Source organism: Triticum urartu, chromosome 5A (genome assembly GCF_056163025.1).
Source record: "Triticum urartu cultivar PI428250 chromosome 5A, HENAU_Tu73, whole genome shotgun sequence".
NCBI lineage: Eukaryota > Viridiplantae > Streptophyta > Magnoliopsida > Poales > Poaceae > Triticum > Triticum urartu.
The window spans coordinates 476831708-476850290 of NC_141877.1; the positions used below are offsets into that span (position 1 = coordinate 476831708).

At 44.9% G+C, this 18583-nt stretch overlaps 2 protein-coding genes and 1 pseudogene across 2 annotated transcripts; 1 reads left to right on the top strand and 2 right to left on the bottom strand.

Annotated features, from left to right (window-relative positions):
• The first annotated feature begins 8776 nt into the window (after positions 1–8776).
• Positions 8777–9814, top strand: LOC147972067 (uncharacterized). Its single transcript, XM_087522924.1, has one exon. It carries the CDS (start codon positions 8777–8779, stop codon positions 9812–9814), a length of 1038 nt encoding a protein of 345 aa, XP_087379050.1.
• Positions 9815–10561: 747 nt separating this feature from the next.
• LOC147972068 (uncharacterized) lies at positions 10562–12227 on the bottom strand. The gene is made up of 3 exons (XM_087524218.1): positions 11866–12227; positions 11283–11357; positions 10562–10903 (listed from the first exon to the last, which is right to left on the bottom strand). Exons 1-2 carry the CDS (start codon positions 12225–12227, stop codon positions 11321–11323), a joined length of 399 nt encoding a protein of 132 aa, XP_087380344.1. The 3' UTR covers positions 10562–10903; positions 11283–11320.
• A 1221-nt stretch (positions 12228–13448) lies between these two features.
• LOC125507161 (anthocyanidin 5,3-O-glucosyltransferase-like) lies at positions 13449–14592 on the bottom strand (annotated as a pseudogene).
• Positions 14593–18583: the final 3991 nt, after the last annotated feature.

An 18583-nucleotide genomic window follows, 5' to 3' on the forward strand; every position in this document is an offset into this window, starting at 1 on the left:
CTTTCCTTCTCCAACAAGGCAAGAGGGGGGAGTCCTACTCCCGGTGGGAGTAGGACTCCTCCAGGCGCACCCCTTGGGGTCGGCCGCACCTCCCCCTCCCTCCTTTATATACGGGGCAAGGGGGCACCCTAGAACACACAAGTTGATCCTCGTGATCGTTCCTTAGCCGTGTGCGGTGCCCCCTTCCACCATATTCCACCTCGATCATATCGTTGCAGTGCTTAGGCGAAGCCCTGCGTCGGTAGAACATCATCATCGTCACCACGCCGTCGTGCTGACGGAACTCATCCCCGAAGCTTTGCTGGATCGGAGCCCGGGGAGCGTCATCGAGCTGTACGTGTGCTAAGAACTCGGAGGTGCCGGAGTAACGGTACTTGGATCGGTCGGATCGGGAAGACGTATGACTACTTCCTCTACGTTGCATCAACGCTTCCGCTTCGGTCTACGAGGGTACGTAGACAACACTCTCCCCTCTTGTTGCTATGCATCACCATGATCTTGCGTGTGCGTAGGATTTTTTTTTTGAAATTACTACGTTCCCCAACACTAGACTCCCGTCTTTGGACCTGTCGGCCTGCTCTGGATCTAAGGCCAGAGCGGTAATCGGGCCGCGAACCCTTCGAAGATCAAATCTCCTCGGATATCAGCGACATAGTTTAGGTTCCCGAAACTGATCCAATGACCAGGGGCATAGCTGTCAATCTGCTCGAGGTGACCAATCGAATTGGCACGTAGCGCGAAGTCGCCAAATACGAAAATTTGGCACGGGGGGGATCTCCCTTGAAATAGCATCATTGTGGATGATTGAACGAGCCATCGAATCCTTTGTTGACATCACAGAGGAACTCTCAATGAAAGCACCAATGTCGGTGTCAAAACCGGCGGATCTCGGGTAGGGGGTCCTGAACTGTGAGTCTAAGGATCGAAGGTAACAGGAGGCTAGGGACACGATGTTTACCCAGGTTCGGGCCCTCTTGATGGAGGTAAAACCCTACGTCTTGCTTGATTGACTTTGATGAGTATAGGGGTTACAAGAGTTGATCTACCTCGAGATCATAATGACTAAACCCTAGATGTCTAGCCTGTATGATTATGACTGCCTCCACGGACTAAACCCTCTGGTTTATATAGATACCGGAGGGGGCTAGGGTTTGTACAGGGTCGGTTTACAGAGAAAGGAATCTTCATATCCGAACGCCAAGCTTGCCTTCCACGCCAAGGAGAGTCCCATCCGGACACGTGGGAAGCCTTCTATCTTGTATCTTCACGGCCCACCAGTCCGGCCCACGTCACATAGCCCGGACGACTGGGGACCCCCTAATCCAGGACTCCCTCACGCCCCCTCTGATCTTGGGTATGATCCGCTCGGATATGGTCCCTTGGTCATCGGCGGGCGGCTCAGGGGGTTGCCTAGTGGTGCGCGGTGTGTGGAGCGCTGGATCCGATGGTGCTGGCCAGTTCCGACGATGGTGTCACCTTCCGTACGGCCAATTTCGGCGAGGGTGTCCCCTTCCGGGCAGTGGGATGGCACTTGTTGTGCAGCGTGCTATCTTGGCCGCTCGGGCAGCGAGACAACAGAGTTTGCGGTTTTCATGCTGAAGATGGGGACCCTACCCTCGCTCCTCCTCTCCCCACCCCATTGGCCGAAGATGCCGGTATCCTCCGTGCGACTGGATCTGGTGGTGGTAGGGGGCCGGGGTAACCCCTTGACAGGTGTGCCGGCCACGATATCGATGGCGCTCTAGACGCCGCTTCCCTTCTTGAAGGCGGCTTCGAGGTCCATCCCCTGCTCCCGCCTCCATGTCTTGGGTGAAATCCCACAAATTTCGCATTAGGCGACGATGGCGCTACGATGTCCTTTTCCCATCCTGAAGATGCCGCCTTGGGACGGAGGAGGTAATGGTTGGAGTTGCGGCTTGGGTGTGGGTCGCCGATGCTCTTCAGTGTTTCCCATTGAGCGGCTTACAATGGGCACCATGGTCCCTTCTGGTGAAGTGATGTTGCCAGGGTTGCCGCTCGGCGAGGTGAGGTAGCCGTGCTTTTCATACTCTCCCCGGCAACCGTTTGGTCCCGTTCATGAGTGCCCCGGGGTGAGCTGCCCTACCAGCCGATGGCGTAACGTCTTTCGATCCATGACTAGAAGGTGGGGGGGGGGCTTCCTCGACAGTGAATGGCGGATCGGTAGGGTTTGTCCTTGGGAGTTGAAGATGGGTCAGAAAGAGCTAAGATGCATCGTGACATTGTACATTCAAGGAGGGCATGTCTCCATGAATCCTCCCGTCCACACAGGGCACATGAGCAAGTAGTTGACATGTTGCGGTGCTGAAGAAGATCCGCCGTAGGCATCGAGTGCCTTGCCAGGCGCCAAAGGAATATTTTCAGTTTGGAAGGAACCTTGGTATGCCATAGTTCTGTCCAGGCACTTCTTCTATAACGTAGATCAGACGCACCTGCATTCTCATCCATCCAATTCCTCCCGGTGTTCCTTTTTGTTCTGTACTAAACGGTATGCCGACTTGACTGAGAACTTGCCATTGCGCTCTCCAGACCAAGGCCAGAAAGCATCAACTGCCCTCGTACATAGAGGCAACGCCAAAATAGCACCCGCATCGAAAGGTAAGAAAGTCGCCCGGATTACTTCCTCTCTCCAAGAGGCAGTAGTGTTGTCAATGAGCTCCGACACCATAGTAGGCGGGTTAGCCGTCAACTAGGTGACCGGTCGCAAAGGGCCAATCCTGGGTAGCCAATTGGTGTTCCATATATTTGTGGTTGCCCCATTCCCAATTCTCCTGATAATGCCCTGTTTCAAGATTTCTCTTCTTCCTCTGGCGGCAGGTAGCTCCCTTGGTCGCAATGCATCAATGGCGGGGCCTGGGTTCGTTGTGGATAACCGTTCTGTAGCTCCTTGTATCTTTCTCATTTTCTTTCTTTTTCTATCCTCTAAACTATGTATTCTTGGTGTGGTGGTTGTTTTTATAATATAAAATGGGGAAACCCTTTTTCGTCGATATGAGGATGCCCCAGCGAGTTTCACCCAATCCCCAATCCCATCTTCTTACTGGTCTCCTGTTCATCGCCATGGCCGCTAGCTGAAGCTCGTCATTCCCTGTTCGTTATAACTTCGTTATAACTTCAGTTTTTTACCGGTTTTCTTTTTTTCTTTAACGGTTTTCATAGACTTTTGTTTTGTTCCCCTTTTTCTTTATTTTTGTATGGGTTTCTTAGTTTCTGTCCCGGTTTATTTGGTTTCTTTGTTTCTTTTTCTTTCTTTCTTGGTTTTTATTGGGTTTTTTATTTTCTTTATGTTCTTATGTTTTATTTGGTTTTCTTTTTTTCATTATACTTCATTTTTCTTGTTTCTTCCTTTGTTTTTCTTTTGGTTTCTTTTTGTTTCTTTCATGGTTTTTATTTGTTTTTCTTTTCTTTCTCATTTTCCTTTCTTTTCTTCAATTCTTTGTTTATTTCTTAGTTTCCTATTTTTTGTTTTGCTTTGTTTCTTTATCGGGTTTCACTGTCTTTTTCATTCTTTTTGTATACATTTTTTCAATTTTTGCTTTTCATTTTCTTTTTCTTTGGTCTTTCTTGGTTTTCTTTGTTTCTTTTGATTTTTATTCTACATTTCTTGTATATGTCAACAAAAAATTTCGAATACATGTTTAATATTTTTTTAGTACGAGTTTAACATTTTTTAATACATGTTCAACATTTTTTTCTATACATATTTTAAAAAATTCAATGCTTGATTAACATTATTTGTATACAATATTAATATTTTTTAAATTCATGGTCAAGAATTTTTCTATACACACTTTCAAACTTTTTCAAATGCAAGATTAAAATTTTCTAATACATGGTTAACATGTTTTCTATGCACAATTCACATTTTTCAAATTCTTTATTAACATTTTTTAAATGTTTTAACACATGGTCAACATTTTCATAAACAAATTTAATATTTCCAAATGTTTGATTAACATTTTTGAACTACTTGTTTAACATTTTTTTCAAATGCTTGATAACATTTTTATATACCTAATCAAAATTTTCCATCATTTTTTTATACATAGTCAACATTTTATCTATACACATTTAATATTTTTCAAATACTTATTTCACATTTTTTTCAAATGCTTGATTAACATTTTTATATACATGGTCAACTTTTTAATCAATTTTTAATACATGGTCAAATTTTTCTCTATACACATTTAACATTTTCCAAGTGCTTGATTAACATTTTTCAAACACTTGATCATTTTTTTTCAAATGCTTGATTAACATGTTTTAAATACATGATCATATTGTTTCATACACATTTACTTTTTCTGTACACATTTTTCGTATACGTGGAAAACATTTCCTCTATATACATTTAACATTTCTCAAATGCTTGGTCAACATTTTTCAAATGTTTATGTAGAGTATTTTTTGTAATATATTGGTTTAGAATATTTGAAAGTATAAATAAAAGTAAAAAAAGAAGCAAAAAAACAAAAAAGAACAGGATGTGTCCTCCCGCGCAGCTGGGTCGACCCATCTCGTGCTGCCATACCGGGAGGGCTCCCTTTGACGCTATAAGTGAGACATAGGGGCGCCCCCTCTTGGTCGCCACCATTCTCCACTGGCGAGAACCCCTCCGAGGCCGTGGTAGGCGACCGTTCCTCCTCGTCCTTTGTGGAGCCGTCCTCCCCTCTGGATTCCACCTCCTGGACCCTGGCATCGCCAGTCCTCACGACCGGTCCCGCTCGGCGCCGCCATTCTCCTCCTCGGGCAAGAACCCCTACCGCCTCAGAGCCCTCTGAGGCCGTGGCGGGTGACCGCTCCTCCTCCTCATCCTCTGTGGAGTCTCCTCTAACACCCTTGCAGGTGGCCAGGTGGAACCGCCGGATTTTGGGTAGAACCGTCGGGGAGATCTCTATTTGGGGAACGAGGGCAGCGAGGAGGAGGAGAGAAGGCAGGAGAAGGCATGGACAGAATGATTTCAGATCCAATTCCACTAGTAAGTGTGTACGTGCAACGCACGTCTATTTGAACTAATAAGTGTGCACATGCAACACACGTCTATTTGGATTGACACATTATACTATAAACTTAATACAAGACAATTTATTCATAAATTTGAATTTTTCCTATAAAATACACAATCTCTTATTCCCTACTCGTACAAACAATTTGAAATATTATTTCTCCTTAATCAACATGTCTCTTGTATTAAAAGACCGCCCAGTGTTCCCAATGTATAAAACTCAAAATTATTTAGAAGATTTATCATGATCCTCCATATGCACACATTTATGCAAGTATAATTATACATGAAAATGTCACTTAGGACAAGCTAAGGATCCGTTTCAGTGCCAACAAACTCCAGTCAAGAATTATTTATTACAATTGAGTGTCAACCACAATAGTGGGAAGAGACCTCTATGGTTTGTTGAAAAGAGGAAGCCATTGTCAGATAGAAAAGTGTAGAGATGTCTTGACTGCATAGAATCAGCTGTGAAACAAGACAAAAAAAATGCTAGTTGGACCATCCGATTCTACTATTGCACACAAGTGTCGTAATGTCTGGAAGCAAGAAAAGTGACTTATTTTATTATGAAAATAGAACATGTAAACCAAATAAAAATTACAGTGATAAATTGCATAATTATACTTGTTGTTCACTGGACAAAAGTATTAACACGACAACTTGGAACAGTTATTTGAGTACTACACCTTTATTTAAGGGCTCAACATTCTAAAATTTTGGCAATATAACAAATACCCTCTCAGTTTGTAGTAATAATGATATGAAGATAAATAATTTGGAAATGATCTTCAACATGCGTAGGCTACCACTTGTAAGAATAACAGTGGCAAAAAAAGGCCAACAAATGCCGGTTTAGAAACAAAAAAACTGCAGACATGCTTCCAATTTTAGCAACTCTAGTGGATAAAACATACCTTACCTCTCAAGTCAGGAAATAGTCAAATAAAAAAATGTACTTTTTATAAGTAGTAGAGATGAAGTCATAAGGATCATGATTCAAGATATTTGGAGAAACATGGTTGCTCTCTCTGTATAATGCGAACCCGTCACCTCTACCAAAGTGGTCTTGCGTAGTATGTAATGCAGAGTGCAATAATGAAATAAAATGAATGATATGAGAATTTACCATGACCACAAAATATTCTACATTCGTCATCATCATAATCAACATGCATTTTTTGCTTCTCTTGTATGTGGTCCAAGTTTTCTATCAGGAAAGCATGTTAACTCAACTGTAGATAAGGACAGTATGAAAATGCTCATGTAAAATTACAATTGCCATGTATCTGTTGAACAAACAAATACACTTATGCAAACTTCAGGTTTTTTTAGTAAAACTTATGCGAACTTTATTTATTTTTCACTAAAACTTATGCAAACTTCTAGGTTTTTTCCACGTAATTTCATGACTGCAAGTAAAGTCTTGGTTCAGCGAATTTGTCTGTGAGTTCACTATATAGTCGTGAGTTCGCCATGTAATAACCGGTAGTCAGTACTTAAAAAACAGGGATGTCTGTTGTAGGTACGCGAAAATCAGTGAAAAAATAAAGAAAGAAAGAAGGCATTGGTTGCCTGAAACCCAACTGTGTGTGTTCCAGCGCGCCTCTGTTTCTCATTGCCTCATCTCTAGTTCCTGTAGTTCTAGATTTGTCACCACTGGCGAGGTAGCGATGACAGTAAAAAAACAACACTCGGTGCTTACTTGATTAGTGCGTGCGTGCGGCGCGTTCGCGTGAAGGCGAGCGTCTCCGTCGTTCAGGCCTACGAGCGGCCGCGGCGACCGTGTCCTCGGACCAGCTGGGTGGCGTTGTCGATGCAGGTGAATCAGTCGTCCAGCTTTGAGGCGGCGCCCTCCATGCACCGGGGCGCCCCCACTCGATTTTTTTGGCCCGCTTATACTGGTCCAGAATACTCAGCGTTGCCCCCACTTGAAGGGCGTCGGCGGTGGGTGGTTGTCAGCATGGGTATTGTGGACGGAGCTGAAGTCGACGCGGGTGCCGGTGGTTCCCGGAGAGCATGCCAGGACATGGACGAAGTCATTGCAGTAAGTAGAAAAGTGACCTGGCCTCCAGGCAGAAGACGAAAGCGGCGACGTCACGTGTGTGTTCGGAGGAAGCCGCGGCTACTCCTCGCATGTCTCCCACTGTGGCTCGCGTGGGTGGTGGGCTGGTGACGGCAGACGACTCGCGATGGCGATTCCCGAGACGATAGGATGCGCTTGCGATTAGTTTTCTAATAATTAGATGCGTTCATGATTAGTTATCTAACAGGATTCATCCGTGATTAGTTTTCTAATAATTAGATGCGTCCATGATTAATTTCCTAATAGGATGCACGCGTGATTATTTTCCTAATAATAGGATGCGCCCGTGATTAGTTTCCTAATAATAAGATGCGTTTGTAATTAGTTTCTTAATAATTAGATGCGACCGTGATTAGTTTCTTAATAGGAGTGTCCGTGATTATAGTTTCCTAATTGACCGGACATGGACTTTCATATTTTGCTCCGCGGTGGAGTACGGTCAGTCAATGTAAATTGCTAAATGCACACAGAGAACAAATTAGGTTAAGACTAGCCGTTAGATTGAGTTTAGTGGGACTAATCATGCGGTGATAATGTATCCATGTACGTTTTGTGGGGTGTACTTAAAGAAGATAATGTTTGCTCTTTTATAAGTAGTATAGATGAAAACGTTTGTTTGACGCGGTCCTGAGTTTTTTTTTTTAGACAAATGCGGTCCTGAGCTTATAACCTGGTCGTACAGAGACACACACGAGGCCCACGATCCACGCACACACTCAGCCCACCAGTTTACATTTGAACCTCCCGCAACTTAATAGGGCGCCTAAAAGGCGGTGTATTTGGCCAGCCCAGTACTCAAGCATTATTTTGACTGTTTGGCATTGGCTTCTTCGGGAGGGCTTTTTACCAGTTTTTTTTCTTTTTATTATTATCTTTTGTTCTTGGTTTTCTTCTGTCTTCACATTGTTCATTTGTTTCATTAGGTTTACATCGTTTTTCTTCTTTTTTTTTTCAATACATTACTACCTTTCTCACACACAATGTACATTCTTCATATACATCAAGATTCTTTTATACATCTTTATAATTTTAAAAATAGACAATTAACATTTTAAAAATAATTTTTTTCGTGTCTAAAAGTTTTGTATACACCAAGAACATTTTTTGTACACATTTAGCAACTTTCCAATACATGATTAAGATTTTTTGAAAACATTTGATTTCTACTTTTGTCATGCACATTATACATTCTTGTATACGTATGAACAATTATTTTTGTACATGTTTACCATTTTATAAATACCTTTTTCATATACATTGTACATTTTTCGTGTACAGAAGGAACAATTAGGTCCTAATGAAAACGTCCGTAAGTAATATAATTTTCGGCGACGAGAGAGTATCTCAGAGTACTCGCGCGGTTCCGCATCCTGAAAGGTGTCGGGAGAAAATGAAGCCATGGTCGTGATGAATCAAGCTAAGCTTGAGATGCAAGCAACCAAATCCAAAGCTTGTACTGAACTGACTCGGACTGCATTCCGATTTCTTCCCGGATCACAAATGAACACGGCTTCGATCACATCACGGATCACTTCACTAGTTAAAAGGCCTTCGATCCCATCTACAGCGCCCATCCAATCTTCCCCATCGTCTCCTCTCCTCCACCGCGCGCTTCCAATCGCCTCTTCCGGCCCTTACCACAGCGACCGCCGTCCGCTGTTCCCATGGAGGTTGCCCACCGGAACCGGGAGCCCTTCTGCGTCATGTCCGGCCGGAAGCGCCCGCTGGAGACCCTTCGCCAGCGGTTCCAAGCAGAGCTCGTCGCGGCCCGTCGCCTCCTCGCCGAGGCGGCCGCCGTGCTTCCAGCCTCGGCCCCGTCAGCTCCCCGCGTGCGCGTCAAGGACAGTCGTCCAGCCGAGGAGCCGCCAGCCAAGAAGAGGAAGGCGTCCCATGCCGTTCCCGTGAGGAAGATGACGTCCAAGGAGCGGAGCCAACTCTACGCGGACCTCACCAAGCTAGCCAAGCTCTCTGAATCTCATGTGCTCCCTGCTCATATCCTGGAGCTGTTGAAGAAGCAGAGCCGCCGCGGCATCTGCGACGATTACATCGAGATCGAGATGAACGCCGTCCAAGACGAGGCCCTTGTGGAGATGCAGAAGCAGCTGGACAAGTTCGTTCGAGAGAGGGCGAATCCGTCCACGCATCAGCACAAGAACATGATGGCCGAGGAGGAGGACGAAGACGTTGACATCGTCGGCGGCGTCTCCCCTTTGCCGATCAGGCCGACACCAGTGCAGCTTGTAGACATCTGCAGCGAGGCCTCACCTCTGAAGAATCTTGGCGAAGATGCAACCATCAGCGGCAGCAACGGTTTGGTTTCTGGTTCTTCTCACCAGAGCATCGACAGTCTAGCTCCGGCAGAGCTCGCTGCCAACACTAGGCCTCCAACACGCGACCTCATCGCCCGTGCCAGCGAGATTCTGGAAAGGCGGCGAAAGGAGGCGACGTCCCGGGCGAGGGAGAAGGCCCGTCAGCAAGTGCTCGAGATGGAGAGGACGGCAATGTTCAACGAGAGCCTAGACGAGGACGTGAAGGTGCTCGGCATCGATCAGTACAACACGGTGAGGTCGAACAACTTGTTGCGACAGATGGGACTCTTCCCGAAGGACAAGGCTGACGACGACGACGACCTGAAGCAGCAGCAGCAGCCGCAGCGTCAAAGCTTCCAAGAAGATTTAGAGGAAGGGGAGATTCGGCTGTGATCGTCGTGGCTAGCAAACAAAGCTTGTAGTTCTCTTCTACTGCTGAACGTAGTAATTCTGATGATGATAGCTGAGACTTAATGCTGTTCTTGAGGCCTCAGAGTAGGCGTGTAAGCATGATTGATTGAGAAAGTTGTGTCTCTGTTTAGTCATGACCTCTTATCTAGACCATATTTGGAAGTACACGATCGATTATACAGAGTATCAGCTAAATTACTTTGTGGTGCTGCATTGTGTAAACTAGATGACACCCCGCGCATTGCTGCGGGATCTCTTGGTAGTCATTAAAAGTAGCATTGCAACTAAATAGAAGCACAAATCAGCACTAAAATTTCCAAGGTCTACAATTTAATAGCAAAGAGAATAGGTTCTTCACTGGTAATAGACAGAGTCTTAATGGATGCACGGCCAGAGTATAGATATCAATTTTCGATCTTATTGTATTAACAATTCTTGAGGGTCAACATGATTTGATATATCTAAATTGCACTACAATAGTGCATCAGAGGATTGACATATGGAACGGTGCCTCGATAGTCGATACTGATGAAGACTTATTCCTTTTCCCTCTAAATTATGGGGGTTGACTTTCAACTGAAATGGGTTAAGAAGAACTTGTCTTCTTTCGAAACTTCTCACAGTACAAATTCAAGCAAACAATGGACTTGATCTGAATCAATCAGCAAAGCATGGGCCAATGAATACAAGTTGAGTCACTTATTTTGGGAAGGAGGGAGTAGTAGACTGGGATTAAATATGGTGACAAACATAGCATCTATGGAGATCAAAAGATTATTCAGGTGAGTGACGGTACAATTCTGAAGATATTTGGCAAAAGCTAAAAGGGAAGCACATCTTTGAATGCTAGCCTATGACCACTATTGTCGATTAAGTAGAATTGTTCTTTTTTCAAGGGAAAACTACGACACTTTTGGAATAGAAATTACTCGATGATACACTGGTTGGAAACATAACTAAGACAAACACATGTTAAATGTTGTACTTTCCACAAAATGATGAAGAAACCTCTCTGATTGGAAAATACCAGTTCTTGTCGAATCTCTCACTTGGTATATCGTAAAGCACAACCTGCAAAGGCATATCTAAAATCACTTAGGGATGCTCAATACTGTTATTACCAAATATTTCATGGGCATACAGCTACACGGGTCATGATACAATGATATACATATTGTAAATATAAGAAAGACATCAATCCAGATAGCTCAATTGAACTTATCTATATTTTTTAATGTGGAGAACATACCTCAGACTTTCATCAACACTATCTGCAGTTGATACTTGTGTACAAACAATTACATGTGCCATAAACATTCAAATGGTTGAACAATTACGAAAATAATATTTTGCCCAAGCCACATCCCACGTACAACCAGCCATTAGATAAGGAATATGAGGAGAACAAACATGTTAATTTAATTTGGCTAGATCTGTAACAATGCCTTGCCTGCAAACAACACGGAGAGAAGTACATGTCCACCGAAGTCAAGTTATCCTGGCTGGATCTGTAACATTGGCTTGCCTGCAAACAACATGGAGAGAAGTACAATTCCACCAAAGTGTTGTCATCCAAATAGCAGATCAAGATGAGCGATGGTACTGGCTCATGTATCACAAAAACCATTATCATTCACTGTGCAGGCTTGGGAAGATTAAAATTCGAAATTGTACTCAATTAAGTTTGGATGGGAAAGACTGACCTCTTCCTCCTGATAAATATAAACAACTTCAAGGCAAACAACTGAATCTGGTACATGAGAATCTAACACTAATCTCTTTTTTGTTGACATGCACATGACAAAGGAAAATGGAAACTGCATACTTTTGGGGATTTGAGGATGGGATAACCATAGCCAACTTAGGACTTTGGGGTCAATCTCCTCATGTACAGTGTGCTGCTTGCTGAAGGGAGGGGATGAGACCTATTGAAACATCCACACGGCGCAGCCCAATAGACGTACTGATGCATTGACAGTATATGGAATCCTAAATACTCGGTCGCCGCATCTGTATTCGAGAAGGAAGCCCACCTGAAATAGGTGCTGCGGGAGATGAGGAGACGGTGAAGACGGTAGGTGACGCCCATGGCCTTGACAACGACATTGGAGAAGCCGCCGGAGCCGAATCCCTCTGCCTGGACGTTGTCGCAGAGCGCCGAGAGGTTGCAGTCCATGGAGCGGAGCTCCGCCGCCGCGAACACCAGCTCGTACGGCCGCGGCGCCTCTGCCGGCCCGGGCAGGCCGCCGCCCCCTCCGCCATCACGGGCGGCAGCGGGTGCGACTGCTGCGTTTTTTGTTTTGACATTACGGCCGGGAGGTGGAAACGAAGGGTATGCCGTGGGCGTGGGGACAGACAGTTGGGCTTCTTTCTTATGTTTGCGTTTGGAGACCATTGGGCTTCGGTATGCACTTTAAGTCTGGAAAAGGGAGCAACGAAGCGGCATATAAAAATGTCAATAAAAATTGGTTAAAATGGAAAATAATCGCTAATGTGGCAGTTTGCTGAGGTGGATAGGCTGCATGTCTAGAGAAATAGCATAGTGGGGATGAACTATTTAGGTATTATAGATGGCTAAATGCTCATCATAAGTTGGCCCATCTCCAAGAAAGATTAACAGTGATGTCCATTTCGAGAAAGTTTAACAGAGATGTGCTCTCTGAAATCACCGTTGCCTTTTGCCTCAGTTACCTGTGTTTGATCCACATCAAAGTCATATGTTGCTGCTCTTGAACTTATAATTATCACAAATAAGATGAATTGGGAGTGAGACTGATCTGATGTGTACATGACTTGAGGCTAGGTTCTTCACGCAAATGTTCGGTCAGAGTACAATTTTTTTTGACAACGGGTCAGAATAACAATTTAATTGCTTGGCAATCTACAATGTAGTTTATCTCCCTCTTGTAAATTGCATATTTGATAAACTGGTTTTGAGGTTCAATGTGAATAAGCTTGGATCAAACCATTTATGCTATGGAAGTGTTAGTGTGGGCTATTTTTGGTTTTACATCAAGAAAATAGTGTAGGAAGTGTACTAGTGTTCCAAAGTTTTCAGAAGGAATATTTTATTACCTTAAAAAACATCAAGCTGGCGTATTGTTATTCTAATTAATAACTGTTGTTGTCCTTTCACCTTTCAAGATACTAAATCACGGCCGTCAATCTGCTCTGGTTGATATATTGCAAATTCTCACAATTATTTGTGAAGGACACAAGCTGCCATTGGCTCAAACCTGGATTCCATATTGCAATAACAAAAATGGTATGTCCCATGGTGGTAGCCTCAAGAATGGGCGGTTACATTTTGATGGTTGTCGCATTAACGGAGTATGCATTTCAACATGTGATGTGGCATTCCACATTGGCGATGCTCATATGTGGGGATTTAGGAATGCATGTGTGGGGAGTGTTTGACAAAAAAAATTACCAAAATTAAGGTTCGCGTCCCACAGAACTATCACTTTTAAAAAAGTGACTGATAACTGCCAAAAAATTGGAATCCTGTGACTAAAAACCACCACTTTTAAAAAATGACCAGTTTAGAAGATTTAAATATGTTTATGACATGCAGGCCCGTTTGTCATGGCTGACATGACGGGAAAGTCAACTTCGCTTATTTTTTACAGTTAAGTTGACCGTTAGCAGGTAGACCCCACACGTCAGCATCACCTTCTTCCTCCACCATGCCCCTGCCTCTCGTCTTCTCCAAGAAGTCAGCCGGGAGCAGCCGCTCGAGGTCCGGCTCGGGGAACTCCCTCTGTTCCTCCGGCGGGCTCCTCACCGCCCGCAGGAACCGGTGCCCGGAGCTCTCTAGCCCGCGAGTGATCTCCTTCAGCTGCGCCGCCGAGAAGGCGCCCTTGCTGCCGAAACAGAGGAACACAACGCTCTTCTCCGGCTGCGCGTCGAGCCACGCGAGGCACTCGTGCCGCTTCTCGCCGCCTGCGCCCGCGTCGCCGCCGTTCACCAATGGCCCGATGCAGTAGACCCTCGGCGTCGGTCGGTCGGGCACGCAGACGCCGTCGGCGAGCGCTTTCAGGGCCGTGGGCTCCAGCCAGTCGAAGCTGTTGACCAGCACGCCCCTCCCCTCCGCGATGCGCTTGAACTGGTGCAGCCAGACCTTGGTGAGGTCGCTCTCCTTGTCCTGCACCGTGACCAGCATGTCCACCGCGTGGATCGGCGGCACGCCGGGGCAACGCACGAGCGCGTCGCGCATGTCCCTGAAGGACGGCAGGCCGGGGGTAGAGGTACGGCAAGTTGAGGAAGACGGCGAGGTCGCTGGCGGCGAAGGCGAAGAAGAAGTAGGCGGGGAGGGCGAGCTCGGTGGCGACGTCGAGCGCGTCGACGCAGAACATGTCGAGCAGGAGCGCGTCGGCGGGGGCCGGCAGCGTGCGCAGGAAGGCCCGGAGCGCGGGGTTGGCGAGGCGAAGCGTGTCATGGGCGCGCCTGACCGGGTGCGCGGCGGGGTCCGGGCTGGGAGGGACCGGGAGGAGGCGGAAGGCGATGGAAGGGTTAGCCGCGGCGAGTCGGGCCACGGCGGCGGCCTAGGCGGCGTCGCCGTCCGGTGGGTCGACGATGGCGAGGACGGTGTTGTGGCCATGGCGGAGTAGGTGCTTGGCCAACTCCACCCATGCTGCCTGGTACGCCGTAGTGCGTGTAGAAGATCGGTGCGCATAAGGTGGCGGTGAGAAGAGCAAGATGGCGGACCCGAGACGGCCGGGGCACGCCGCCATCCGGCTTGCCGGCGGCGTCCACGGCATCCTGCTGGATCTCTGCTGCGAAGGTGGTGATAGACTTCATCGGCGATTCGGCATCCCGGACTACCGCCGGTGTGCTGCTCTACTGCTGGTAAGGTGTTTGTTGAAATGTCAAAGAGAGAGGAGGAAGAAGGTGATGCTGATGTGTGGGGTCCACCTGTCGTAATGGTCAGCTTGACGGTAAAATATAAACGGAGTTGAATTTCCCGTCACGTCTGCCCTGACACACGGGCCCCGCATGTCATAAACACATTTAAGTCTTCTAAACTGGCCATTTTTTAAAATGGTAGTTTTTAGTCACGAGTTTCTAATTTTTTGGTAGTTATTAGTCACCTTTTTAAAAGTGGTAGTTTTGTGGGACGTGAACCTCAATTGTGATAGTTTTTTGTGAAACACTTCATGTGTGGCCGTGTAGGGCATCACCTACAGAAGGGACAGGGGGTTGCTGGAGATGCATTTTTCTTGAACATGCCTTGTTTCTCGAAAGATGTCAGTCAGCTCTCTAAACTGGATTACCCCCTGTTTTTCCTGCCACTGGATTGCCGAGAAGGCAGTGAGCAGACGACACTTCTCGAGTCTATTTATGCTATGATGAAACAGAACAGGCATAGTTTGAAGGTACCTTATCATGGAGACTTTGGTTCTCCTCAGTTCAGTGACATGCGTGTAATTGAGAATGGAAACATGAAGGAAACAGATGCACAGAATTCAGAAAGTAGGCATTGTGATTTGTGAATCACCTTTGGTGCTTGACAGAAGCAAAAAGATGCGGGGGAACACTGAAAATGCTGCAGCAAACATCAGTGTCCAACACCATCCCTATCCACAACCGATAAATACACCACAAGCAAAACCAAGATCAAAAGTATGGAATCACTTTACGAAGATGGATAGAGCGTGGGCGATTTGTATCCACTGCAGAAAGGACTATGCAACTGACCCAAAACAACATGGGACTTCTCGCCTATCGAGACATTTGTAAGCATGACCATGAAAGCCTCATCATCAGGAAGTGGGAACTAACCCTCCCATTTCCATCCAACTGTTGGGCGCTGGTGTAGCTGTATGCATAGGATTGCATCTAAAGACCGGAATACCTATCAGAATCCGGGTTATGTATTTTCCTAGAAAATATGGTAAGAAAGGAGCGCTCGATATATGTTTCTTATAAACTAAGCTCTACGTGGTGTTTGTATTATTGTGTTCTTCTTGTTTTGCCAATATTACTCTGTCTCCTCGGTTAGTCGCAGCTATATACAGTTTCAAATTGCATTAGAAGGCACCCATATTTACTGGTCGTGGGGTGTTGAGTGTCTTTTGGTCGACTCATCGCTCAAAGAACCCTTCAAATGGTTTGAAAATGGGGGTATATCCCGTAAAAACGTATTTGTATCTTTTTTCAGGTAAAAGCTATATAACTAGCCTTTTATTTTTTGAGGGAAAGCTATATAACTAGCCGGGAGATTAATTCATAGTGGCCACCTCATCCAGATCCAGGCATCGGCCCAGCCACTGACGACATGCTGGGCCAAATACGTCAACTATGTAGCCGCTTCCTCCTCCTTCATAAAAAAGTCAGGGTTTCTGCCTCCCGCCGGCGCCGCCGCAGATCCGCCTCCTCTTGAGGTGAAAAATGCTTCGGTGAGGTTTGTGCCAAATTTCACCTTATTTGAGCATCTGAGTAGCCCTTAGCAAAAAATACAAATTTTGGTATGCGAAACAGTTTACTGTTCTTGTACTGTTCGGACCCTTTGTTTTTGCTGAGAACTACTCAGATGTCCGAATGAGCTAAAAATTAGCACGGACCTCACACACTAAAACATCTCCTATGGAAAAAAATCTTGTGAATTCAAAAAATGGAACAAGAAAAAGGAAATAAAAAACCAGGAAAAAGGAGAATGTAAACAAAAGAATCGGAAAATGTTCTCAAACTCGAAAAAGGAATCATGAATTTAGAAAATTGTGATTTGATTTTCTAAATGTTCAAAAATTTTAGAAAATGAAAATCGGACAATATTCGTGCATTTTAAAAGTTTTCAGGAAATCAAAATAATGTTCCTAAATTTTAAAAACTAGAAGAAAGTCGAATAAATCGAGAAACGTAATTGGCCAGGGAAGGTTATAGAACCTTTACAAAACAAGCCCAAAACAGACTCAAGAATGGGCGCTCACATTTTGATGGTTTTCGCAGTCACGGAGTATGCATTTCAACATGTCATGTGGCATTCCACATTGCCGATGCTCATATGTGGGGATTTAGGAATGCATATGTGGGGCATCGATCATCTACAGAAGGGACATGGGGTTGCTGGAGATGCATTTCTCTCGAACATGCCTTGTTTCTCGAAAGATGTCAGTCAGCTCTCTAAACTGGATTACCCCCTGTTTTTGCTGCCACTGGATTGCTGAGAAGACAGTGAGCAGAAGGCACTTCTCGAGTCTATTTATTCTATGATGAAACAGAACAGGCACAATTTGAAGGCACCTTATCATGGAGACTTTGGTTCTCCTCAGTTCAGTGACATGCCTGTAATTGGGAATGGAAACCTGAAGGAAACATATGCCCAGAATCCAGAAAGTAGGCATTGTGATTTGTGAATCACCTTTGGTGCTTGACAGAAGCAAAAGGATGCGGGGGAACACTGAAAATGCTGCAACAAGCATCACTGTCCAACACCATCCATATCCACAACCTATAAATACACCACAAGCAAAACCAAGATCAAAAGTATGGAATCACTTCACGAAGATGGATAGAGCGCGAGCGATTTGTATCCACTGCAAAAAGGACTATGCAGCTGACCCAAAACAACATGGGACTTCTCGCCTGTGGAGACATCTATAAGCATGACCATGGAATTGACCTCAAAGCCTCATCATCAGGAAGTGGGAACTAACCCTCCCATTTTCATCCAACTGTTGGGCGCTGGTGTAGCTGTATGCATAGGACTGCATCTAAAGACTGGAATACCTATCAGAATCCGGGTTATGTATTTTGTTAGAAAATATGGTAAGAAAGGAGCGCTCGATATATATTTCTTATAAACTAAGCTCTACGTGGTGTTTGTATTATTGTGTTCTTCTTGTTTTGTCAATATTACTCTGTCTCCTCGGTTAGTCGCAGCTATATTCAGTTTCAAATTGCATTAGGAGGCACCCATATCTATTGGTCGTGGGGTGTTGAGTGTCTTTTGGTTGACTCATCGCTCAGAGAACCCTTCAAATAGTTTGAAAATGGGGGTATATCCCGTAAAAACGTATTTGTATCTTTTTTTCGGGTAAAAGCTATATAAGTAGCCTTTTCTTTTTTGAGGGAAAGCTATATAACTAGCCGGGAGATTACATTCATAGTGGCCACCTCATCCAGATCCAGGCATCGGCCCAGCCACTGACGACATGCCGGGCCAAATACGTCAACTACGTAGCCGCTTCCTCCTCCTTCACAAAAAAGTCAGGGTTTCTGCCTCCCGCCGACGCCGCCGTAGATCCGCCTCCTCTTGAGGTGAAAAATGCTTCGGTGAGGTTTGTGCCAAATTTGACCTTATTTGAGCATCTGAGTAGCTCTTATAAAAAAATACAAATTTTGGTATGCGAAACAGTTTACTGTTCTTGTACTGTTCGGACCCTTTGTTTTTGCTGAGAGCTACTCAGATGTCCGAATGAGCTGAAAATTAGCACGGACCTCACACACTAAAACATCTCCTATGAAAAAATAAACTCTTGTGAATTCAAAAAATGGAACAAGAAAAAGGAAATAAAAAAACCAGGTAAAAAGAGAATGAAAACAAAAAAACAAAAAATGTTCTCAAACTCCAAAAAGGAATCATGAATTTGGAAAATTGTGATTTGATTTTTTAAATATTTGCAAATTTTAGAAAATGTTAAAAAATTTGGACAATATTCGTGCATTTTAAAAGTTTTCAGGAAATCAAAATAATGTTCCTAAAATTTAAAAACTAGAAGAAAGTTGAATAAATCGAGAAACGAAATTGGC